Raw genomic sequence first — 26,892 nt, forward strand, 5'->3', positions numbered from 1 at the left:
TTGCTGGAAAAAAATATTTCCCTAACTGAAATCGAACCTGGGAGAATGCGATAAGAACACCTAGTTCTATCTACTAATAAAATGATTCCCAAAACTAATGAATTAATCAGTCAAGTTTGTTAAAAATGCAGATTTCCCCAGAAGATTATGATATACATGCTAGGAATCGTCTACACTGTTAGGTTTGGGCATCCTTATTACTGAATCAAACACTAAAATGTGTAAAAACACAGACCTTGATTAATGTTAATATTTTGACCCTAGTGAAGCAACGTAGTATGAAGTTTTACAGTTGAAAGACTTGATTTTGAATCCTGGCATTGATACTTAGAAGCTAAATGAATTGGAGAAAAAATAACCTATTTATTTTGACCCAAGTGTTCTCATTTACAAAATGGAGAGACGTTTAGCTTAAATAATATAACTATAAAAGTTTCTAATGGTAGACACTCAATAAATGTTAGTTCCCTTTACTTCATGTTGACTATGTTGTACCTGAGTCCCTAATCACTGAGAATCTCATATTCTTTCACTAAAGAACAGAAATCCACCAGCCTTACACAAAAATGAATGACAAAGTGTATTTCATTCCTGTTTGTATTCTGTCTTGGCTTGCTTGGAGATGTCTTATTACAGCAGCAATAAATGTTTAAATATTTGTAAAATTCAGGATCGGGAAAAACACAATAGATTAAGACTTGGTTTGTAGGGAACATAGAACACAGATATGTGAGTCATAAATTGTTACATACTTGTTATCACTGAGCCACAATTTTGGCAAAATCAGTAAAGAGAGGGAATGTCTGGTTACACAGTTTCACTGTACAGGGAAAAATTAATTGCAATCTAATAATTCTAAATTTTCCCCTTTCCTTCTGACAATTCTAAAACTATAACTAAGGTTATTGATGCAAGAAATATATGAAACAGTTTTTGGTTAAACAACATGAAATTAACGTTTTAAATTTTCAGGTTTAACATAAAAGCATATTAATTTGCTTCACAGTTTGCAAAGTATACTTTCTTACATTATCTGACCTCATTTTAAACACAATTTTATGCTGTAAGAAGAATGGGTATTACTGACATTTCATAAAGAAACTGTAATTAGAGCATTTAAATGATTCACAGAAAGTTATTTGGCCAGTGAATGGCAAGAGACTGAAATAAATTACAAATTTATTCATTCATCTACTGAAAATTTAGGTACCAGGTACTTTACTAGGCTGTAAAGATGAAAGGCTTCATAGTTTACCAAAGGGGAATGATATAAAATGTTAAGTACATGACAAGTCGCCAAGGCTGAAAAAAAAAAAAAAAAATCTACCAGAGATTCTGAGGAGAGGGCACATAACACTACCAATAGATTTGAGAAATGATCTCCCTGGGTGAATTAATGCTATACTAAATATTAAAAAGTAACCAGAAATTATCAGGGAAAGGGACAACTGAAGCAGAGGGAACTATAAGAGCAAAAGCAAAGACGCAGACAGTCAGTGTGGTATATGGAAGAAATAAATCAATTTGGAGTTTCTGGGACAAAATAAAAAGCAGAGTAATAAAGGGTAAATAAGGCTCAAGGGTTTGTCAAGGGAGGAACTTCTGTGCCAGATTAGAAAGATTATGCTTAATTCTGTAGGCAGTAATGAACAGAATTTCATTTGCATTCACATCATACAATTCCAGAGACAAAATCGAAGCATTTGAAAACACAAAATAGCAAACAGAGAAATGGTTAAATGACTGCTGCAGTAAGAGGAACAGATGATGAGGACCAAAACAAGTCACTGAAAGTAGAGATGGAAGATCTTGAAAAAGTGTAGCCTGAAAATGATTAGTTGTAACATACTTTTAATAGTTATTAAAAGCTTAAAGTGTACTTTGAAACTTAATAATGAAAGGCTTAGTGCTGGCTTTTCAGACTTCTCTCACAGGTTAATTTAAAAGTGGACTGCCAATGTAGAAGAGCCTCAAAAGACACCACAAAAAATTGAGTACCTTGATAATGTGATTTCCTTCTGGTTTGTGATAAAGTTTTATTCTTCTCTTCTTTTGCAGCCAACCCAAATCTTCTAACATTTCACCACTGAAGGATGACTCCACTAGAATACCCTTGTCACAAATACTCATTGGTTCTTTTTTTTGTTTCTCTACATCTTCACCTTTTGAATGAATATAAATCAGGAACTGATTGCTTGACTCTGAACTCACCAATGTAATACTCCTTTCGGAAAAATTTTCAGTTAAACTCTGCTCAGGAAGAAGCTGAAGAGTTAATTCTCCTAGAAATGCTTTCCAGGAATTGTCAAAGTGATAGGGAGAAATCACAATATTCAACTTTACAGACAAAGGGGAAAAAATACCAACAGTCTCTTCTTTTTCAATTGGTTTTGAGAAGCTCACCACTTTTGAATACTTCTTCTTGTCTCTGTGAGCCACTTCTTCCTTCAGACTATCACTTAGAATGATGCAATGAGCAGAAGAGGTATCGGAACCTGGGCAGGGCTGCTCATCATCATCACTTATGGTGATAGGTTCATTCCTTCTGTCCTCATGCATATTCCAATGAAGCTGCTGCCTCTTTTCCTCATCTACCCTCACTGGAGGAGCACGTTTCCTCCGGCTGCTCATTTTCAAGTTTTCTTGGCTGGTAACTGTGAACTCTAGAGGACAAATGAAACAACAGGAGGTATACCGAGAGATGATTTAGTACTTAAGGGTTACCAGATGAGAAATTCAGCATAAATTCATAGCCCATAAACATAATATGAAATCTTCAGTGAGATATAAAGCAATAAGCAATTTTTTACCAGGTCAATAAGACTAAGGAATGAACATATTAACCATAATCTATACATCAAATAAATTCTAATGGTTTTACTAGTCTTTAATAGATAAATTTAGTAAAGGCAATTTGTTGTATAAAATAAAATAAATTGTAGAAATAATTTAATGAGCAATATAATAGGAAGGTAAATCTCTCAATTAATCCCAAGTAATTTAACTGCCCCTCAGAACAAAGCCCAACAATACTTTAAAAGAGTGAAACAAAATCTAACACAAATGTCTGGCATCAAATCTAAGATTATCAGGCACGTTAAAAAAAAAAAAAAAAAAAAAAAAAAGAAAACAGAAAAATAAGACCCATGACAAGAAAAAAATCAAAAAGCCCCAGCAAGATATAATTAGCAGAAACAAACATTCAAACGGCTACTGTAAATATTCTCAATATGTTCAAGAAGGTAGAGGAAAACATGAATATGACAAAAAAATTATAGATATACAAATGACTCCTATAAAATTTATGCAGATGGAAATGCAACATCTGAAACGACAAACACATTGTATGAGATTACCAGCACATTAGAAATGGCAAAAAAAAAAAGGAGGAGAATAAGCTTAAACAATGGAAACAACAGTAACAACAGAAACTGTCAAAAATGAAGCCAAGATAAACAAAGACTGAAAAACCAATAAATAGAACATCAGAAACCTACTGGACAATGTTAAGGAGTCAAACATGCATAAAACTGGAATGTCAGCAGAAAAGAAAGGATACAAAAAACTTCTTGAAAAAATCATACATGAAAATTTTCCAAATTCTATAAAAACCATCAACCCAGAAAACCAAGAAGCTCAATGAAACCCAATCAAGGCAAACATAAAGAACAATCACAATAAGGTATGCCATGATTAAATTACCGAAAAGTGAGGACTTCTCTCCAGATTTGCCCTATTTTTCTGGTTTAGCCACTGCTCCCACCCTACAGCTCTAAACTCAGCAAAATATCTTTCAAAAACGAAGGTGAAAAAAAGATCGACAAAAGCCACAAGGACTTATCACTTGTATACCTAAAATCTAAGTAATGTTAGAAGCGCTTGGGTAGAAGAAATATAATATCAGATGGAAATCTGGATCCACACACAAGGAAATAAAAAGCAAAAATTAAAAATACATGCATAAATATAGTAAACTTTTTTGATTTTTAAATTTCTCCAAAAGACAACTTACTATATTTTTATTCTGAAAATTTTCAAGCATACATAAAAATTTAGAAAATAGTATAATAGTATATAATTACAGATCTATACAACGTACTATATCCATGGACTAGAAGACTCAAAATGTTCAGATGTCAATTTCTTAGTATTAACTTATAGAAGAGCAATTCCATTCAAAATTCCAACAGGTTTCTTTAGTAGAAACTGATAACCTGATGTTAAAATTTATATTAAAATGCCTACAATACAGGAAAGTCAATATAATTTTAGAAAATAAAAATAAAGTTGAATGATTTACACTGATTCCAAGATGCATGTCAAAAGAAATAAAAATGGCGCAGTAGTGGTGTAAAGACAAACATATAGATCAATGGAACACAATAAAATGTCCTGCAGTAGACCCACACATATATGGTCAATTGATTTCTGAAAGAAGTTCAGAGGCAGTCAATGGGAAAGGTATCCTTTCAGTAAATGGATACCAATATGCAACAAAATGAAGCTTTACCTCATAAAATATAAGAGTTCACTAAAAATAGATAATAAAAATAAAAGCTAAAACTAAAACTTCTCAAAGAAAACAGAGGAGAAAACCTAAATGACATTGGATTCGCCCAAAAAAAGTCACAAAACTTTTTAAGCAGGAAACAAAAACCACAGACTATGTAAGAAAATGATAAATTAAGTTTCATCAAAAATAAATATTTTGGTTCTTCAAAAGATACTGTCATCAAAATATGACAGCAAGTCATAGATGGGAGAAAATACTAGCAAATCAAGTATCTGATGAAGGATATGTTTGCAGACTATGTAAAGAACTCTCACAAATCAATAGTAAGATAAACATTTAAAAAACAGTCAAAAATTTTGAACAGACATTTCACCAAAGATGACCCATAAGTGAAAAATAAGCACATGAAAATATTTTCACCAGCATCAGTCATTAAAGCAATGCAAATTCAACCCAGAAATCACAATGAGATGCCACTATTCATACACTAGAATAGTCAAAAATTTAAAACACTGCAAGTATGGTTCAAACAGAACTGAACTCTCCAACATTCGAACACAGCACAGTCACTTTGGAAAAGTTTATCAGTTTCTAACAAAATTGAATATAACTTAATATGCAGCCTAGCAATCCCTCTCTTAGGTATTTATCCAAGAGAAATCAAAACATAAATCCACAAAAATTTAAACTTCAACGTTAACAGCTTTACTCTTAAAAGCCCCAAACTGGAAGAAAACTCAAATGTCCAACAACTGGTGAATGGACACATTGTGGCATATTCATACAATGGAATACTATTCTGTGATAAAAAGAGACTTCTGTAAAATAACATGAATGAACTGTTAGAGCATTATGCTAAACCGAAGGAAGCTAGATGTGAAAGATTATATACTATATGCTTCCATTTACATGAAATTCTAGAAATGGCAAAAACCTAAGTGCAGAAAGCAGATTAGTGGTTATCAGGGGCAAGGAAGTAGAAAGAGGTGACTGACAGCAAAGGAACAGGAAGGCAGACTTTGGAACATAAATGTTCAACACATGATTGCAGAGTATACATCTGTCAAAACTCATCAAATTATATACTTTAAATTGAATTTTCTCATATATAAACTATATCTTAAAGTTGATTTAAAGAGCAGAAACAAAAAGTAGATGCATGAGATTTAGAAATTTTAATATTAAATATAACTTTATTCAATAAACCTGAAAAATCTGGATAAAATGATAAATGATAAAATTTTGCTAACAAAATACAAATGAACAAAATTGGCACAAGAAGGAAAATATGAATAGACCAATAACCATAAAGAAACTAAAGTGACATTATTTACCTGCCTAAGGTCTATTCTCCTTCCCTGATGATTGAACCTTTATTTAGGAACAAGGTGGCCCTGTGATTCAAAGGAAGGTGGTTTCCTTGGCAGCTCCAAGTAAGTAGTTTCTGTCTACTATTGGCCAAAGCAAATCCAATAAAGTAGTTATTGGCTGCATATGACTACTTAACTTTCAATACAGTTATGCATTGCATAATGACATTTTGGTCAATAAGGGACCAAATATTAGAGTGGTTCCATAAAGGAGCTGAAAAATTCCTATGGACTAGTGACATCATAGCCATTGTAACATCATAATGCATTACTTTTTTTTTTATTTTTTATTTTTTTGAGACGGAGTCTCGCTCTGTTGCCCAGGCTGGAGTGCAGTGGCTCGATCTCCACTCACTGGAAGCTCCGCCTCCTGGGTTCATGCCATTCTCCTGCCTCAGCCTCCCGAATAGCTGGGACTACAGGCGCCGCCCGCCACTATGCCCAGCTAATTTTTTTTTTTTGTATTTTTAGTAGAGACGGGGTTTCACTGTGTTAGCCAGGATGGTCTCGATCTCCTGACCTCATGATTCGCCCGCCTCGGCCTCCCAAAGTGCTGGGATTACAGGCGTGAGCCACCGTGCCTGACTGCATTACTTTATTTTTTACTAAATTTTGTGTAGCACAAGCGTGCAGTGTTTACAAAGTCTACAGAATTGTACAGTATTGTCCTAGGCCTTCACATTCACTCCCTGACTAACCCAGAGCAACCTTCAGTGTTATAAGTTGCATTCATGCTAAGCACCCCACAAAGCTGTACTATATTTTATGTTTTATACCATATCTTTACTGTACATTTCCCATATTTAAATATGTTTAAATATACAAATACTACTGTGTGACAACTGCCTACAGTATCCAGTACAGAATATACTGTACGGGTTTGTAGCCTAAGAGCATTAGGCTGTACCATAGAGCCTAGGTGTGTAGTAGGCCAGCGGTACCACCTAGGTTTGTGTAAGTATACTCTAAGATGTTCACATAACAAACTTGTCTATGATGCATTCCTCAAAACACAGCCCCATCATTAAGTGATGTGTGACTGTAAATAAAATCAAATGTTATAAACTCAGCTCTTCAGTCTCACTAGCCCCACTTCAAGTGCTCAATAGCCCTATGTGACTAGTGGCTACTGCACTGAACAGCACAAATATACAGCATTCACATAATTGCAAAAATTCTATATATCAGACAGTGCTTAAGTCAATCATGAGAATTCTATTCTCTTAGCCAGTGCTTCACTTAATCCTTGGCTATGGTTAACTACTTTTAAAGCATCTTATCCTCTCTTATCTTGGAGGAATAATATAGAAAGCTCTTAATTTCCTAAGTGTTTATGTTTGTCCAGTTTTCTTCAAAGCATAAGCTGGAATACTGAAAGTGAGTCAGGTCACTGCAGGAACTTTGAAAAGTTAGGCTTATCAGTTAACTACTGCCACAAACATGCTGTATAACACACTACCCCAAAGCTCAATACCTTGATACAGCAATCATTTATTCTCATAGATCTGCACATTAGCTGAAGGAGGTTAATCTAGGCTAGGTTTCTGGAAAAGCAGTTTGGCTCTGCTTAATATAGTTCTTATCCTCTCTCCTTGGATCAGCAAAGTAACTCAGGAATGTTCTTTGTGGCAATGGTTGAGGTGTATTAGTGCAAATCCAATCACACAAGTAGTTTTCAAAGTGTTTAAAAACCACTAAGGTGCCACAGACCAAAGCAAGACATATCCATGGACCCCATGTTAAGTAGTGGAGAAATATGCTACACTTCTTTACTGGGTGAAACTGCACATGGCAAAAAGCATGGATATGGGGGGTGAAGGGGTAGAGGGAGTGTAGAAAGGGAAGTGGGCCAGTTACAAAATGTATCACACTAACCATAATAATATTAATAACATGGTTCTTGTGGAATCATTAACTCTGAAAACTCCAAAAGCAACTCTCTAGCAGAGTCTCACATTAGCAAAGTAATGTGGCTTAAAGGTGAGAACGCGATGCTTTGAAGTCTTACATTCATTCTAATTCCAGCTTTGGCATTTACTAACTGTGTGGCACTGGAATAGTTATCCAGTCTTCTGTACCAATTTTCTCATCTCTAAAATGGGGATGATAGCACGATTGTGGTTAGAAATAGTTTAAGTACAACAACACAGTACCAGAAATTTGGCCTGTATTCCATAAATGGTAGTTGCTATTTATTGTCATCCTGAGAATACTCTAAACCAGCAGTTCCCAACCTTTTTGGTACCATAAACGGGTTTCATGGAAGACAAGTTTTCCATGGACCGGAGGAGAGGGGTGGGGTGGGGAGGGGGTGGTTTAGGGATGAAACTGTTCCATCTTAGATCATCAGGCATTAGATTTCAATAAGAAGTGTACAACCTAGATCCTGTGCATATGCAGTTCACGATAGGGTCCATGCTTTTATGGTAATCTACTGACTCTGTTGCTCTGACAGGAGACAGAGCTCAGGTGGTAATGCTCGCTTGCCCGCAGCCCACCTCCTGTAGTGCAGCCCGGTTCTAACACGCCACGGACTGGCACCGGTCCGTAGCCTGGGGGTTGGGGACCCCTGCTCTAAATTACATTTCACAATAACCAAACTTTAATGTCACAGGAGGGGGGTTCACAGATCAGTGCTTCTCAAACTTGACTGCACATCAGAATCACCAGGGAAATTTTAAAAAATCCTGATGCCTAGCCAACTAAGTCAGAATGTCTCAGGGAAATACCCAGGCACTACTCCCTTTATTTTTTAGAATCCCTACAAAAAACCTTGTTATGGATAACCAGCTGCCTACTAAAATCCACTTATTTCCACTCAAAGTATAGAGTAGTTGAGAAATGGCTGTCCAGCTTAGTATGGTCCTGTGACCAGTCCTAGCCAATGGAATGTGAGAAGTAACATGTGCCATATTTCCTACAATAATTTTGTAACAGACACATTACCAAACCAGAAAACATTACTTCAACTATTTATTCTGTTCTCTGGTAAAACCTATCCAGTATCTTTTAAATTATGTACACCATTATAATTTGCACATTCCTTCAGATGTTTTCTTTCAACCTGATTCTTCCAATATTAGTGCCTCAAGGCACTTATCAGTGATAATAATACACTGCAGAAAAGTCAATACCAGCATTTCTAGCAATGCTCTGCCTTTGTCCAGTTCTTAGCTGAGTAAACATTCATGATCAAAAAAATCAACCAACCAAACAAAAAGCTCTTGGTTTTGACTGAGTCTTTACTTAAGGAAATCTCTATTTAGGGTTAACTTTTCGCACCAAAGAAAATAGTATTTGGTCAAAAATACTTATGACTAAAATGCAATATGGCAACTAGTAAGTCAAGTACTGGTGAAATTCTGTACCTAACCACATCCCATATTCTTCCAGTTTTCTTCATACCTTATCAGTCACAACTATTTCTTCCTCCTTCTTAATTAGCAGTGTTTGGGTAAAATGTAATTATGTGAAGTTTTCTATATGGACCACACTTTTACTGTCTTGTATTTAAATGTAAAAGCCTTTTGCTTGAATTGCTTTTATGCCTGTCTCCATCCCAGTCTTCCCTGGAAAGGCTTCCATGACCAGAGAAGCTGAGTTAAGGTCCTCTCTCTCCTGGATCCCAACTGCTACAATGTTCACTTTGAAAGATGGGCAGGAGTAGTATCCCATTTAGTGCTGTACTCCCAATGCCAGGTCAGTACTAGGAAGTAAACACATACAGAAAGGGTGAAACAAAGATCTCTAATTCTGTGGATATATTCCCTCCTTTTGAGGACCTAACAGTACTTTACTAATATTTCTTTTTAGAGAAATCTCTCTTATCCATATTCTAGAAGACTATAGGTAATATGAAACTATTCTTTAGTATTTCTGAGAAAAATGAAATACTAGAACAAGGCAGGAAAATTGACTGAATTTTACCTTCAACAGAAAACAAGGATGGAATGCTAGAAAAATAAACATAAAATGTTAAATTACTAAGACAATCCAACAAATGAATAACACAACTTAAATTCATATTTTTCCCCAAAAAATATTATTTCATGTTTATAAGATACATACAAATCCTGAATTACAACAAATCCATGGTAGATCTGGGTTTAGGCTATAAAGGGCAAACAGGATTATACACTTGCCATATTCCTGTCCAAAATGTTGTCTTATGGAAACGAAGCCCACTCGTTACTAAGTACTAGGAAGCTCTTAATGATCCAGGGTTAACATAATCTTTTCCTTTACTGTAGAAATAATTCCAGCAAGGTGAGAGTATTTTCATCTACTAAATGCTAAAATATGTTAGTTACATAAACTTGAAAAATGCCCTCATAAGTTTTTTCACCACCAAATTCTGTTTCCCCTAAATCTTACTAGCCTAAACTCTTAATAATAAAAGCTTTAATAATTCTGTAAGTCCAGCTCCTTTCGGGTGGACAAAGAGGATATACAATAGCATCTCTCAAAAGTAAACTATTTTATTCTCAATTGCCAGCTTACTGGTTAACTGGTCCTTCAAAGCTCTAGAAAGTCCAGGTTTGCGAACACGGACATAATTATCACAATACTGCTCAGGACTGCTCTGTCTCCAGCATGTTTACTAATCATAAACTAGTCTTTTTGGTGACAGTAGAGATATCATGGAACGTTTCTATTCAAGAGTTTCATCATTCCTACTAATGCCCACTGGAATAATTTAAAGTAACAGTAATAACTTTAAAATTATCTTATTTTGTTCAGAAAAAGCTCCAAGTTCCTTAAGTACAAGTTGGAAGGCATCAAACATCTAGGATTTCTATCTCGTGATAATGTCCAACTACTTGGAAAAAGTGTAAAGCTTCCTGGTCATTATTTAATAATACTGTATTTATTATACAGTGACCATCAATCATCAAACAACACCCTATCTTCGTTCATAAACCTAGCAACTACCAAACTGTACAATGTGGAAGAGTGGTTCTGAATTCGAATGTAATTAATCTGGCTCCAGAGGTAACGGAGAACTTTGAGTCGGACTGAGAAGCCTTTGCCTCCCTTTTTACTAACACAATGCCGCGCACAAAGAAGGGAGGCGGCCGCCCAGTTCCAGCCTCTGGGGGCAGATCTGCGGCGCACGGTGATACCCACTCAGTTATCTTCCGAAAGACCCACAGCGGCTCCCGGAGTCTGAGCGGGGCTGTCAGCGCTGGATCGCTCCCAGCAGGCCGAGCAAACAAACGACCGCGAGGCCGAGGAGCGTGACGACGGACTCCCGGATCCTAGGGTGTTGGACGCTCGAGACAAACACCGCAGGCCCCAATGCATGAGAAGCACAGCCTCCTTTCCCACGACCCCACTTTATCCCCGGAGGGACATGGTGGTCCGGGGTTCGCTAATCCGGGATCGGGAAGGGGTGGGGAAGACTCGCGCAGCGGCTCCCTCTCAGCCCTTGAGCTTCCCGGGCTCCAGGACAACCAGCGTCCTCCCTCCCTGGTACCGGAGGCCAGAGGCCACCTCCCTCCCTCCCGACCTCTGACCCCTGACCTTCCATCACCCTAGCGCTTACCCAAGCTGGTTCTCCGAGCCTCTTGAGTCTCTTTGCACCAGGCCTGCGCTCCTCTACAGATCCCGCAGATCACGGGCACGCATTCGCCACCCACTGAACATCGGCTTGAGGTGGGCACAAGCGCTTTTTGCGGGATAGTGTAGGGGTTCCCCGGGAGACCCAGAAACCACAGCGCCTAGCTGCCGGGCGCGCGCTGTAGCGTGGGGTCAAGGCGAACGCGCTCGTCAGAGCACCCCGCCCCCTTTCTCCTGAACTGGCTTCAAGAGTCTCTTCTGCGCAAGTCCACACTGTTAAAGACTTGCTGAGGCGACAGTGGAGTCTCGCGATAGCTCTGCCCCACGCCATTGGAGAATACCGGAGGGCTGGATGCCTGAAGTAGCGAGCGGGGCTACCCTGTGAAGCGAAGAGTGTGTGTGATTTGTAGCTTTAATAAAAGGCAGGGACCGGGCGCGGTGGCTCAGGTCTGTAATCCCACCACTTTGGGAAGCCGAGGCGGGCGGATTTCCTGAGATCAGGAGATCGAGAATAGCCTGGCCAAGATAGCGAAACCCCGTCTCTACTAAAAATAGAAAAATTAGCCGGGCGTTGTGGTGCGCACCTGTAGTCCCAGCTGCTCGGGAGGCTGAAGCAGGAGAGGAGAATCGCTTGAACCCAATAGACAGAGATTGAGTAAGCCGAGGTCTCCCCATTTGGTGATAGAGTGAGACTCTGTCTCACCAAAAAAAAAAAAAAAAAAAAAAAAAGAATTCTGCAAAAGCGTCTATTTTACTGTTATAAAGCAGCCACTAAGTAGGTAGGAATAAAGCTTCTCTCCCTCAAAAACAGACTTTAAAGGGAAATGTGAATATATAGTCTAAGATGAGAGAAACTATTAAGTACATGTGTTGCGCTGAAGCTGGCCTTCCACTATTGGTCTTTTTTCCTCTCACCTCTTTCTCGTAGAAATGAGCTTAACGTTGGAATAACTTTGAGAGGCTTCAGAGTCAGGAGCCTGTGAAATAACCCTCAGGAAACACTGGGGACTCAATAATTAGTGAGTGAGTACCTAATAGCAGCATTTCTGCTGTGGAGGCCTTTTGGGTTGTGTGACCACAGAAGCACTTGAACTAAGTTCTTGCCCAAGTGAACATCGGTTGTAGTTGTGGAGACCGTCCAGGGTAGTCCATATTTTACTTAGTATATTCCTTTATCACAGATACGAAACTGTTTGCATAAGCAAATCCCCGCATCCTTTTATTTTACTTCCCTTTATTGTGCTTTGCAGATAATGTGTTTTTCTATAAATTGAAGTTTTTTGGCAACCCTGACTCAAGCAAGTCTGTCAGCATCATTTTTCAAGCAGCATGTGTTCACTTGCTGTTCATCTGTTGTGGTGATCTACCATTAGTTATCTTTGATGTTACTATTGTAGTTTTTTTGGGAGCACCACAAACTCTGCTCATAGAAGATGCTAAACTTAATAAATGTTGTGTGTATTCTGACAGCTTCACCAATGGCCCGTCTCTCTTCCTCTCTTCAGGCCTCCCAATTCTTTGAGACAGAACAATATTGAAATTAGGCCAATTAATAACCCTACAATGGACTCTTAAGTGTTCAAGTGAAAGGAAGGGGGGCACATCTCTCACTTTAAATCGAAAACTAGACGGAATTGAGTGAGGAAGCCATGTCGAAAGCCGAGATAAGCTGAAAAAAGGCCTCCTGTGCCAAAGTTAGCTAAGTTGTGAATGCAAAAGAAAAGTTCTAGAAGGGAATTAAACGTGCTACTCCAATGAAAACACAAATGATAAGAAAATGAAACAGCCTCATACTGATACGGAAAAAGTTTTAGTGGCCTGAATAAAAGATGAAACCAGTCTCAACATTGCCTTAAGCCAAAGCCTAATCCAGAGCAAGGCCCTAACTCTTTTCGGTTCTGTGAAGGCTGAGAGAGGTGATGAAGCTGTAGCAGAAAAATGTGAAGCGAGCAGAGGTTGGTTCATGAGATTTAAGAAAAGAAGCCATCTCCATAACATCAAAGTATAAGGTGAAGGAGCAAGTGCTGTTGTAGAAGCTGTGGCAAGTTTTTCAGAAGATGTAGCTAAAATAATTGAAGCATGTGGCCACACAAAACAACAGATTTTCCATGTAGATAAAACAGCTTTCTATAGAAAGAAAAGGCCATCTAGGACTTTCATAGCTTCAAAACTTCACAGGACAGGTTGACTCTCTTGTTAGGGGCTAATGCAGCTAGTGACTTGAATTTGAGGCCAATACTCATTTATCATTCTGAAACTCCTAGGGCCCTGAAGAGTTATGCTAGATCTATTCTGCCTGTACTCTATAAATGGAACAATGAAGTGTGGATAACAGCACATCTGCTTATAACATAGATATACAGAATATTTTAAGCCCACTGTTGAGACCTACTGCTCAGAAAAAAAAAAAAAAAAAAGATTTGTTTCAAAATATTACCACTCATTTATAATGCATCTGGTAACCCAAGAGCTCTGATGGAGATGTACAAGGAGATTAATGTTGTTTTCATGCCTGTTAATACAAAACCCATTCTGCAGCCCATGGATTGAGAGTAATTTTAACTTTGACATCTTATTATTTAAGAAGTAAATTTCATAAGACTATAGATGACATAGATAGTAATTCCTCTGATGGGTCTAGACAAAGTAAATTGAAAACTTCTGGAAAAGATCCACTATTCTGTATGTCATTAACAACATTTGAGATTCATGGGAGAGGTTAAAATATCATCAACAGTAGTTTGGAATAAGTTGATTCCAACACCCAGAGACTCAAAGTCTCAGCTTTGAGGGGATTGAGACTTCAATGGAGGAAGTAACTGCAGATGTGGTGGAAACAGCAGGAGAGCTAGAGTTAGAAGTGGGATCTGAAGATATGATTGAACTGCTGCAATCTCATAGTAAAACTTCAATGGATGAAGAATTGCTTCTTATACATAAGCCAAGAAACTGGTTTCCTGAGAGGGAATATACTCCTGGGAAAATACTGTGAACGTTGTTGAAATGACAGCAAAATTTTAAAAATATTTCATAACCTTAGTGGACAAAGCAGTCCAGAGTTTGAGGGGATTGACTTGAGTTTTGAAAGAAGTTCTACTGCGGGTAAAACGCCTTCAAAGAGATTGCATATCATGGAGGAATGTTTTGTGAAATAAAGAGTCAATTGTTACAGCCAACCTTGTCGTGTTATTTTAATAAATTGCCACAGCCATCCCAACCTTCAGCAATCACCATCCTGATCAGTCAGCAGCCATCAACATTGAGGCAAGACTTTTCACCAGGAAGAATATTAAGACTCAGGCTTTGATGAATGTTAGCATTTTTTAGCAATAAAATATTTCTTAAGGTATATACATTTTTTAGACATAATGCTATTGCACACTTAATACACTACTTTGTAGTGTCAGTGTCACTTTTATATGCACTGGGAAACCAAAAAATATCCTGCGACTTGCTTTATTGCAATATCTGCTTTATTGTGGTAGCCTGGAACAAAACTTGTGATATCTCCAAAGTATGCCTATAGATGGAAATCAGTTACCTTATTCCAGGATTTATGAGGCAAGCTGGAAAAAGTAGTGCTAATGCTGGAACAATAGGCAAGTAGGATCCTCCTTCCTTTGCAAACTAATCATTTTGTCAAATACAAGATGATATAACCTTGTTTCTGGAAGTGTAATTTGCAACTTGCTATTTAAACATATATTGTGCTGTGTAAGGTTATCCTTGTTACTTTTATGTCACTTCTCATCATAGAAGCAGAGAATTAGGCCCAAAGTTTGGCTGAGTCTATCCAACTAATGCTAGCAGAAATATTTAAAAATAACCACAGCATCATTTCACCTTTGTTCACCTTGATTGTGGTAATTTATATATGTAATCATGGTAATGTCCATTCAAGATATTAAGCTTCAGGTCCAGTTGTCTATTGTATGGAGATGCAATTTCAACTGTAGAGATGGAATTCTGTACATTGCCATTCAGTGATTATAATGAAACAAAATTCTTTTAAATTTTCCAGTGTTCAATCCCGTATTTACCAAATGCTCTGCGTATTCTTTGAAAAATTTCTCTGTGGAACAATGTTTTTCAATATTAGAATCATCAGAGCTAATTTCAGAAAACATCATTCATGATTGCACCTTGGCCCTCTGGCAGCTCCCAGCTGTGAGACACCTGTTCACCCCTGAGTACACTGAGTTCATCCACCTATTAGATGCTAGTGATTTAATGACATTCCACAAATCAGAATGAACTGATTGGACATCATGACAGCGAATAACTCAGTGTTCATGGAGTTCATCTGCTCCTTCTTGAAACTGTAATATGAGATCAATCAGACCACTTTCTTCCTTGTATGGTCTCACTAACTTTAGCTGTAGATTCATTTTCTTTTGGGGACAGTGGCTTTATTGTAGCCATACCCCTAACTGGGGCATCTATTTTACAAATGAATATTCTAAGTTGTTCTTAAGAAGGAGGACTAGTTGAGAGGGAGTAGAGGACTTAAGGCAAATTTAACTCCCTTTAGGGACAGAAACAAGATAAATGATGCTTTATCAGTGAAGAACTGTATATTTTGCAAAGCCCTTTTATATTTATTTTTCCATTTGGTTCCCAGACTAGTAATAGGCTTTTAAAATTTCCATTTTACAGGAGAGCAATCTGAGACTCAGAAATTTGGTAATTTGCCACAATTTAGCTGTAAGAGAACAAGAGGACCTAAAACTCCTGATTCCTCTGTCTAGGCTATTGTCTCTTATTACTAAATCATGTTGTCTGTCAAATAAAAATATACAACTTAGTCATCAGACTTACTAAGTAAGCATGGGCAAACTGAAGGCAAGAAGTGTGTCATTACTTGGTGACATAGGGCTTGTATATCAACAATAAGGATCATTCAGTACCAACACTGTGTTCTCCTGAATACATTATTAACAAAATGACTAGAGAAATTTATTCCTTATTCCACCTACCTTTGCCAGCGCTCTGGAAACAAAGTAACTGGCCCACCCAGTATGATTGGGGATTCCCAAAGATGACTCCTTGTTGCCAATTCCTACTACCAACCTGTCTTGAGAATGCTTTCCCTTCTTCTGACAAATTGAAAATATTAGGATCAAAATCTCCACTATTCTGGAATGAATTACAATGTCCAAAACCACTGTTAAAAAGCATGTAGTACTAAAAAAAGAGTGGGAAGAAAAAACATGGTCTTGGAAAATTGGTGCTAGCAGGGGTCATCAGCTATGCTGAAAGGAGTGATATCAGATCAACCAAACAAAATGGTACCAAGGGTCGGACATGCTTTGCAGGAGCATAAGCAGGATATATCAAGGACAGGAGGTGTGCGAACTGAACCCAAATACTCATTTTAAGAACTTTACAGCTTTTCCCTAGACTACACCTGGATAGATTTAATTTTTAATTTTCAATTTCATTTTTTCTTGATGATTTACAAGTTGGATTGGTTTCAAAGTCCAAAGTTTGTTCTGTCTCCCCTGCTGCAAGCTCAACCTGAAAACTAAAAACTCAAGCTGTGTTCCTTCTGCCTCCCATAACTTCTAAAGCAAAACTTGTAGTCTGTACACAAAATGCTGCATTGGACATGAACCCATGACAGTGTTTGTTTTAGGTGTGAATGAAGCAACGATTTAAATTAGGTAAAAGCAAGAAGGTTGAAGGTGAATCTGCTGGTAAGGAAAGATGGGAGATTATATTCAGTGTTTAACAATGAAGATAGTATAATCTGTATCATAGGCCCTCCTTCCCGCTCTCCCAGATCCTCCCCACCCTCCTTACCCAACTGTTACTTTTTCCCCTAAGGCGTATTTTTCAATTAATCTTGTCAGTATGGTGTTAGGCATTAAGGAATAGGAATATTGTAGGCGACTCTATCAATGCTTATGATTCTGAGTAATATTCATTATGCAGTTTTGAGATCTACAAGTAAAATATTCTTTGAGTATTTCAAGGGTCACTATCATGTGTCATTTTGAAGTACAAAAATAGTAGATCGCATTTTCAAAATGAATCTAAGACCTCAAGAAATCTTACTCATAATAATGTTAACATAAAATGGTGCTTGCCAGGAAATGAAGAGCCTTTCCAAAGCTTCCATCCACTAGCAGGGCAGGGCCATGCTTAGACTTCAGCATTTGTGTATTGTTTAGGTCACCTTGGGACAATGACAAAATTAGATTTGAATTCCATTTCCTTTAAGCTCTGTTAAATTTCTGAACTCGTCATTAGGGCTTTAAACAAATTTAAATAAGTATTTTTAAATACCACACAATAATAGTATGTGATTACTAATTATGTTCCTTGTTTGTTTGTTTGTTTTTTGGGATGGAGTCTCACTCTGTCTCCCAGGCTGGAGTACAGTGGTTCTATCTCAGGTCACAGTGACCTCCACCCTGCGGGTTCAAGTGATTCTCTTGCCTCAGCCTCCTGAATAACTGGGCTTACACGTGCACACCACCACACCTGGCTAATTTTTATATCTTTTAGCAGAGACGGGGTTTTGCTATGTTGGCCACTCTGGTCTCGAACTCCCAACCCCAAGTGATCGGCCTGTCTCAGCCTTTCAAAGTGCTGGGATTACAGGCGTGAGCCACTGGACCTGGCCTAATTATGATCTTATGCCATAACACCCCCATGTTGACTATGAGTTCCTGGTAGTTCATTTTTAAAAAATTAACCAAACCATCCAACCATCTCAGGTAACTCCAGTGAAACCAATATAACAACAGATGTTTGGGAACCACTTGAACAGATGATCTCCAACTTATGAACTAATTGATTCCTGGATGGCTAAAAAACCAAGCTCATGTAAATCAAACCCTCATTTCCTGTAGCCAAAATGTTATAAACTGGGACTTCCTTCCTGGAAACCCATTTCGTACCTTTAACATACCAATAGTGTCATGAAAATAAATAGAAAATAAACATCCACAAATACAGGTGTTAAGAACCATATCTTAAGTACACGAAACAAAACTAATTGGAAATTATATCCTAAATAATGTTTTGAGAAAATTTTCAGCATTGATTAAAATGCCTGAAGTGTCTTAAGACATGATTTCAAAGAAGTTAGGACTAAAGATGCATTTTTTAAAAAAATAAGTATTTCAGAAATGAGTGATTTTAGGCATTCTTCATGTTCCCAAAGATTGTTGAATTACCTTAAAATTCAGAGACATCTGAATTACTCAGCCTTTTGAGTAATTGTTATTTTAATGAAGTCTTCTCTAGCTATATAATATGGTTCTCTATTTTATGACAACAATACTCATTTTTTGAAATGATATTTCTCTTGTCCAGAAGGAAAAGAATATAGCCACAAAGACAGATTAAAACATAATTGTCCAGTGGGTTCAAATAGAATGAATGGACAAGGAAGACATTCACCAGTTGTGTTGTGCTGATGGGAATCACTTTTCTGGATGGGTCAGACAACGTAAAACTTTCTAATTTTCCCAAATGATAATAAAGAGTTTTGGGTGCCTCAATTATTTCCCTCCTTTCCTGTGGGTTACTGTAAATATAGTAGCTAGTTGTGAGTTCATGAAGTAAAGGTGAGTTGCAAAAGTAAAGGCCAAAGAAGTTTCCTTAGGATTCACGTCATGTAGAGCTCTTTTTTCCCTTTCAAATAGAAAAAGCATACAGAGACTGGGTGCAGTGGCTTATACCTGTAATCCCAGCACTTTGGGAGACCAAGGAAGGCAGATCATGAGCTCCGGAGTTCGAGAGCAGCCTAGCCATTATGGTGAAACCCTGTCTCTACTAAAAATACAAAAAAACTAGCTAGGCATGGTGGTGTGCACCTGTAGTCCCAGCTACTCAGGAGGCTGAGGCAGGAGAATTGCTTGAACCCAGGAGGTGGAGGTTGCAGTGAGCCGAGATTGGGCCACTGCACTCCAGCCTGGGTAATAGAGGGAGACTCCATCTCAAAAAGAAAAAAAAAAAAAGAAAGAAAGAAAAAGAAAAAGGATACAGAATCAGACCCTTGTCAAAGACACTGAAATTTAATGGGGAAAATCATAAAGATAAATTTTATCACAGTGTTCATATATTCTGCAATATGGGGTGAGTATTTCCTAGCCAAGGGCATATTTCTCAAATTTCTAGTAGAATGAATCAGACTCTGCAGACAGGTTAAAATCTTTGACCCAACACTAGCTGCATGTCTTTGGGCAATTCATTTCTCTTTTTGAGTTACAATTTAAGAAGTATAATGGGAATATAAACACCTTCTTTAAGTGTATTATGTACTGTATACACATTTGCTCGTAAGCAAGGTAGAATTTTTTTTTTTTTTTTCAGTTTTTAGAACTGAAGCTCAGAAAAGTGAAAAAGAAAACATCTCACGGTCAGGGTTTTTCAACCTCAGTGTTGTTGACATTTCACATCAGATAATTTATGATGGGCTCTCCTGTGCATTGTAGGATGTTTAGGAGCATCCCTAGTCTCTACCCACTAAATGCCAGTAGCAACCCCCCACCACAGTCGTGACCATCACAAATGTCCCCAAACACTGCCAACCATCCTCTAGGGGATAAAATCGCCTCTGGTTGAGAATCACTAAGTTAGATACCTGTATCTTTGAATCCTCAGTACCTACCAGATTACCTTGCAGACAGTAGGTGTTCAATAAATATTTGTGGTAATGTAAGTGTTCATAACTAGGTTATGTTGGCAGGTAAATACCACTGATATAGACTTTGAAACTTTCATCTTTGGGTGGAATATTCAGATGCTTTGGCATCATGTCCACTCTTAAAATAAATTTGTCTAAATTATAATTATCTTTTCTAAACAGATCTTGATAAGCGAAATTAGCTTATTTACTCTTTTCGTATGCTTTTCTTGTGTATTTCTTAATGTTTCATATTTACTCACTAAGTTATATGATAGATACTGTGATGATTCATTTTCTATACCTCAACCAGTGCCAATAATAATCCATACAGTGCAACTGACATTGATGTAATTTCACATGTATGACTTGACTTCATCTAAGTATTTTCTTTTCATAAGTTACTATAATTATTATATTAATTTAAAGTTTTTATAAAGCTGGCATCTTTTTAAAAAATCTTAGATTATTAAATTGATGGGTGTTTTCGATTAAACAAATTTTCTTGTGGCCAGAGAAAAAGGTATGATGATTTACTCAGGATTGAAAAATCCTTGGAACGATATGGAGGATTTGCATTTACTGTATTGGGAACCATAAATATACTGTGTTATCCTGGATTCTAAAAGGACACGTTGAAAAATTGTGTTTTAAATTACTAAAGCTAGAATGTGAAAATGTCAATAGATATTTAATATTGATAACAATTAATATTATCTGTTAACAATAGATAATTAACATTAATTAGTATTATCAATAGATAATATTAACCTAACTTCTTCTGTGGCGGTAAATTTGGTGGAATATGGAAAACTGTCTAAAGCTACTCTCTTTAGAAGTAACTCTCTTAAGATTTTTATTTTTGCTTGATTCTATCTTGGAAAGTTGCTAATAGTTTATTTTGGGGGGTTTATCTAAGGAAGGAGTAGAGTTCTGGGCACGTAGGAGGCACAGAGTAAATTTCATTGTGCTACGTCCTATTCTTGATTCTTCCCAGCCGATGTCTGCTTGATGACCAAGTTCTGACCATGAACTTTCATTTTTACTGTCGTTATGCTAGTTCATTTTGCCTTAGTCCATATTTCCACTGGAGCACTGCAACAGATTAAAGGTCACCCTGCCTCAAGTCATGTGCCTCTCTACTCAACTCCTTTCCACATGTCAGTATTATTTTTTTAAACATATCTGATTAAATTATTTCTTGTTCTTACTATTCAATAACTCTGCATTTCCTTCAAGAAGAAGTCTAAATTCGCTTGATCAGTAATGAGTTTTCTGACCTGGCTTCTACCTATCTGCCTTTCTTTATCTTTCATTATGTTCTTGGATTCTGTACTGAAACCATACTGTGTTACTTGAAGCTCCTCTAGCATTATTTTCTCCTCTCCAGCTATGTATACATGCTTCAGGTGTGGTGGCTCACACCTGTAATCTCAGCACTTTGGGAGGCCAAGGCAGGCAGATCATGAGGTCATGAGATCGAGTCCATCCTGGCTAACACAGTGAAACCCTGTCTCTACTGAAAATATGAAAAATTAGCCAGGCGTAGTGGTGCATGTCTGTAGTCCCAGCTACTCGGGAGGCTGAGGCAGGAGAATTGCTTGAACCCAGGGGGCAGAGGTTGCAGCGAGCCGAGATCGTGCCACTGCACTCCAGCCTGGGAGATAAAGCGAGACTCTGTCTCAAAATAAAATAAAATAAAATAAAATAAAATAAAATAAAATAAAATAAAATAATGCCATCCAATTCAGGCCAGCTCACAACTTTTCACTCCTTTCAAACTCACTGGGTCTTGTTTAAGACTACCTTGCCTTGATTTTCCTAGTGTGAGTTACTGTGCTTCTTTTTTGTTTTTTCAGTACATTGTGGAGGTGCCTCTCATGACATTTTTGGCACTGTACTGTAATTGGCTATTTACTCGTTTGTCTCATTTTTAGTAGATTGTAGTCTCCTTGAGGGCAAGGGATATGTCCTATTCATCACTGAATCCTCATTAACAGGGAGCCAACTCAGTCAATAAATTTAAGTTCTTCTTTTTCCTCTGTTCCAGGTTAGCATCAGAGGACATATTTACTCTGAACATGATATGTTCAGCTTGGTTTTCTGGATTCTGGAGGTTGATGTCAAGAATGGTAAAAATGATTCTGATTTTATTGAGTGACCTTATCCTGAGGGTGAGAGAACTGCCTGTTGGAGGGGCTAACCTGTTTGCATCTGTCAAAATTATACTGTCAGCCTAGCTGACTGCCCTGTGGAAAAGTATTTATCTTAATATAAAAAAAGTAGGCATCTCTTAGCTAGTACTGTTGAATAGAAATATAATGTGAGCTACATATGTATTTTAAATTTTCTAGTAGCCAGATTTAAAGAGTAAAAAGGACTAGGTGAAATTAGTTTTATTAATAATTAATTTATTCATGGACTCGGGAAGGGGAACATCACACACCGGGGCCTATCATGGGGGGGGGGGGAGGGGGGAGGGATTGCATTGGGAGTTATACCTGACGTAAATGACGAGTTGATGGGTGCAGCACACCAACATGGCACAAGTATACATATGTAGCAAACCTGCACGTTGTGCACATGTACCCTACAACTTGAAGTTTAATAATAATAAATAAATTAAAAATAAAATAAAATAAAATAAAAGCCTTATAAAAATGTAAAAAAAAATAATAATTAATTTAATTAATAAATTTATTTAGCCCATTATACCCAAAATATTATCATAGTGTAATTGTTATAATTGCATTTTTATTGTAACATGTAATCAATATAAAAGTTCTTAATGAGATATTTTATATTCTTGGGTTTTGTACTTGATCTTTGTAATATGGTTTCGATTTTATTCCTATAGCACATCTCAGTTTAGCCACTTTCAAGCATTTAAGAGCCACATATGGCCAGTGACTACCATACTGGACAGTGTAGCTTTAAAAGCTTAAGTAGAACATGTTAACATAAAACAGGACTGCAAACATTTCCAGGTTTTCCTTCAGAATCCTTGATGCTGAACTGAGCTGTCTGCCCCTTAGTGTAGGAGAAGACCAATGAACAGGAGGTCACAGGATTGGATAATAATAAGAAGAGTGAGCAAATACACACGAATGGCATCATGGATCTGGTAGGTCTCAAGAAGCAAAATCCAAACAGAGAAAGTTCTCTTAATCATGTTTAACTAAGGGCCAGATGGCCCGATGTAGCACTTTCTAGACTGTGTGAGGTGCCAACAAAGGTTCCAGGGAGAAGGATTAAGTGGCCAAATGTGTCTGACTAATAATAGGTTAAATAGGTGGAGGTGTAGCAGATTTTTTTCCCTGAATGATTTGCAATAGTTTAAAATATATATATATTTATTTAAAATTATACAGGTAGTCCATGAATGTATTCACTTAAAAAATTAAAATATTATAAAATCTCTCCTAGATGCCTAATCCCGTTTCCTACCCAAAGTGTGTATCATCCCAAATTTTATTGCTGTATTGGAAAAGATCTTTCTAGATCTTTTTTCTATATATTTACTAACACACATATGCACTTAGAAATACTTAGAGTGTTTTTTGTTGGATCATATCATAATGGTGCTCCTCTTTTTTCATTCAACAGTATATCTTGGATTTCCATATTAGACACACATACACACACACATGTACACACACACATAGCAAGTCAGGGTTTCAACATAAAATAGAATGCGATTCAAATGGTTCAAGAGACTTTAGTGAGGAGTCCACCACAGAAGAATTGACAGGATTGAGGGAGCTAACATGAGAGAGTGAGCCACGCAGAAACTAGCAACAAGGGAAGCTGTTATTAGCCCAAACTTGAAGGGAGAAGGAGAAATAATATTACTTACAGAGAGAGCTGACTGTCCAAAGGGAGCTGGAGTCTTAGAGAGATGCAGCTGTGATCAGAAATGAGGTACCAAGCAGGGAGAGAACAGGTGAGAAATGGTCTGACCTGTCTTCCTATCTTCTACTGGTATCTCCTGTTGGCTGAGTATCATGGAAAGCCAGCTGTGATGCAGCTCAGGTGATGAGTTTATAGGAATCAATCTCTCAGGGAACAGTTTAGAGCAGAGAAAGGCAGAAAATGTCTCTTGGGATGGAGAAGAAATGGAGACCAACCAACTGTCATTATTGCCTTTTTTTTTTTTTTTTTTTTTTTTTTTTTTTTTTTTAGGTGGAGTCTCGCTCTGTCACCAAGACTGAAGTGCAGTGGTGTGATGTCTGCTCACTGCAACCTCCACCTCCTGGGTTCAAGCGATTCTTCTGCCTCAGCCTCCCGAGTAGCTGGGATTACAGGTACCCGCCACCACATCTGGCTAATTTTTGTATTTTAGTAGAGATGGGGTTTCACCATGTTGACTAGGCTGGTCTCGAACTCCTGACCTCAAGCGATCCACCCTCCTCAGCCTCTCAAAGTTCTGGGATTACAGGCATGAGTCACTGCACCCAGCCTAGACAACTGTCATTATTGCCTTTCAAAGTTGCTATGCCAGTTATTCTCCAGCCATCAGTATGTGAGAATACCTATGTCTCCATAGAGCTGAGAATGCTTGAGATCAAAGATTCCATAGCTTTTCTTAGCTATTTGACCTTGGAACTCTTTTTTTGTTCCTAAAATGCTAGTAACATCTTCTTGGCAAAATATATATTGGGAAACATGCATCTACTAGTTAGACTAATCTTTGGTGTGACTTTGATCAAGTTCCTTAACTGCTCTGAACCTCAGTTTCCTGGAATTAATAATATCTACTTTGCAGGGTTCTTGAAAAGACTAAATGTACTTAGGACAGTATCTAACCCATAGTAGAAAGAGAAAGTGGTAGATAAAAATAGGGATTGGGGGAAGAGAACGTGTTTTACCAGGTTTTTAAAGAGAAATCTCTTTTTTGATTCTTAACTTTTCTACCAAAATGTCCCTGTGGTCAGAGAAAGGTCTGCTGTGCCATAGGAGCCTGAAGATGTGGCTTTTGAAGCCATCTAGCACACTTGTGAAATGGGTTTTATCTTTTAAAAATCACATAAGTAGGCCGGGCACAGTGGCTCATGCCTGTAATCCTAGCACTTTGGGAGGCCAAGGCTGCAGATTGCTTGATCCCAGGAGTTTGAGACCAGCCTGGACAACATGGCACTCTATTAAAACATTTCAGTCTCTTAAAAAAGTAAGTGAAAAGCATGTAAGTATTATGTTCAAATCAATAATATATTTTCTAATTTAATTGTCCAAATATTAATTACATTTTAATTTTGCCCAAGACTTCATTTAAAAAAATTACCATTTTTGCATGAAGCCTTTGGGCAAAATTTGTGAACAAGAAGATATGCCTTCTTTATACCATAGTTTCAAAGTAAATTGCTAATTCTGTTACATTGAGGAACTCAGCTAAACGCAGTGCTGCCTTATTTATTTAAAAATTACTTCTGAGCAGAGGCAGAAGTTTCAGTGAGCCGAGACTGCACCACTGCTCTCCATCCTAGGTGACAGAGAGAGACTCTGTCTAAAAAAAAAAAAAAAAATTGCTTCTGAGCATATATTGAATGTGAAGCACCATGCTAGAAACTCGGAATAAAATGGCAAAATAGACAAAATTTTTCTCCTTAAGGAACTTAGAGTTGAATTGGTATAGGCAGATAACAATAAGCAAATCAACACAGAAGGAGGATGATTGTAGAAGTGATATTTACTCTGGAGAATTTTATGAAGAACCCATGTAATGGGCTGAAATTTTAATAGGATGGTTTATTTTATTTTAAATAAGATGGTTAGAAAAGGTTTTTCTGAGAAATTATCATTTTAGCTGAGTACTAAAGAATGAGAATAAGCCAGTTACTCTAGGCACTTTTAGGCAAAGGGGATTGCAAGAGTAAGGGTTCCTGGTGGAAGAAGTTATTGGCATATTCAAAGAACAAAGAGGATGTGTTTGTTGTGCAGTAGATACTTGAGGTAGTATCATGTGAAAAGGAATGAGTAGGGAGAAGCCAGATCATGTGAGTCTTTGCAGATCATGGTAAGGCATTTGAATTTTATTCTATAGGCAATCTAAAGATGGTAAAATTTTTAATCAGGGAAGTGATATGATTTGAATTTCAAAGTCATTTTGACTGTCATATGGATAATGGATTAGAGAGGCATAAAAGGGGAAGAGAGGGACCGGTTAGAAAGCAGATTGGAAGAATGTAAAAGGAGCAGGTAGAGAGAAGTAGGTGGATTTAAAATGTATTTGGGAGGCAAAATTGACAAGATTTTGTAATAGAATGGATGGGGGAAAATGAGAAAAGGAGGAGTCAAGGATGACATCGTTTTAAACTTGAGCAAGTTGAGTCAATGGTAGTGACATTTGCTGAAATGGAGAAGATTTGGAAGAAGACGAAGGTTTGTCTTCTTGACAGACATACTAAGTGTGAAATGACTGTTTAAATATCCACAAGGGTATCTCAGGGAACAGATAATTGTACATAGGTAGAAGGAGTCATTGTCCCAGTGGGCCTAATCACCTGGAGGGTTTGTTAAAACATCAGTTGCTGGGGGCCACCCTTAGAGTTTCCAGTTCAGAAGCTGTGAAAGTGAGAGCTCTGGAAAACATGCTTTTCTAATAAGTTCCCAGGTAATACTGACAGTGCTGGTTTTGGAGCCACATTTGAGAACCACTACATGAATATGAAAGTGGGCCGGGCGCAGTGGCTCATGCCTGTAATCCCAGCACTTTGGGAGGCCGAGGTGAGTGGATCATGTGGTCAGGAGATCGAGAACATCCTGACTAACACGGTGAAACCCTGTCTCTCCTAAAAATACAAAAAAATTAGCCA

The 26,892-nt window shown here is 37.6% G+C and overlaps 1 protein-coding gene across 2 annotated transcripts in view; it reads right to left on the reverse strand.

The window, feature by feature from the left end:
- The window catches only part of SHPRH (SNF2 histone linker PHD RING helicase), an 83,064-nt gene extending 71,416 nt beyond the window's left edge, over window positions 1-11,648 (reverse strand). The window contains exons 1-2 of one of the 2 annotated variants that reach the window (XM_008006739.3): window positions 11,429-11,648; window positions 1,999-2,663 (exon numbers count right to left, since the gene is read on the reverse strand). In XM_008006739.3, the coding sequence (XP_008004930.1) occupies window positions 1,999-2,631 (633 nt within the window). In that variant the 5' untranslated portion in view covers window positions 2,632-2,663; window positions 11,429-11,648. Of the gene's footprint in view, window positions 1-1,998; window positions 2,664-11,010 lie in introns of both variants that reach the window. The other variant, XM_008006740.3, reaches the window with a different exon arrangement.
- Between the last annotated feature and the right edge of the window lie 15,244 nt (window positions 11,649-26,892).

The sequence above is a fragment of the Chlorocebus sabaeus genome, chromosome 13, assembly GCF_047675955.1.
Source record: "Chlorocebus sabaeus isolate Y175 chromosome 13, mChlSab1.0.hap1, whole genome shotgun sequence".
Lineage (NCBI taxonomy): Eukaryota > Metazoa > Chordata > Mammalia > Primates > Cercopithecidae > Chlorocebus > Chlorocebus sabaeus.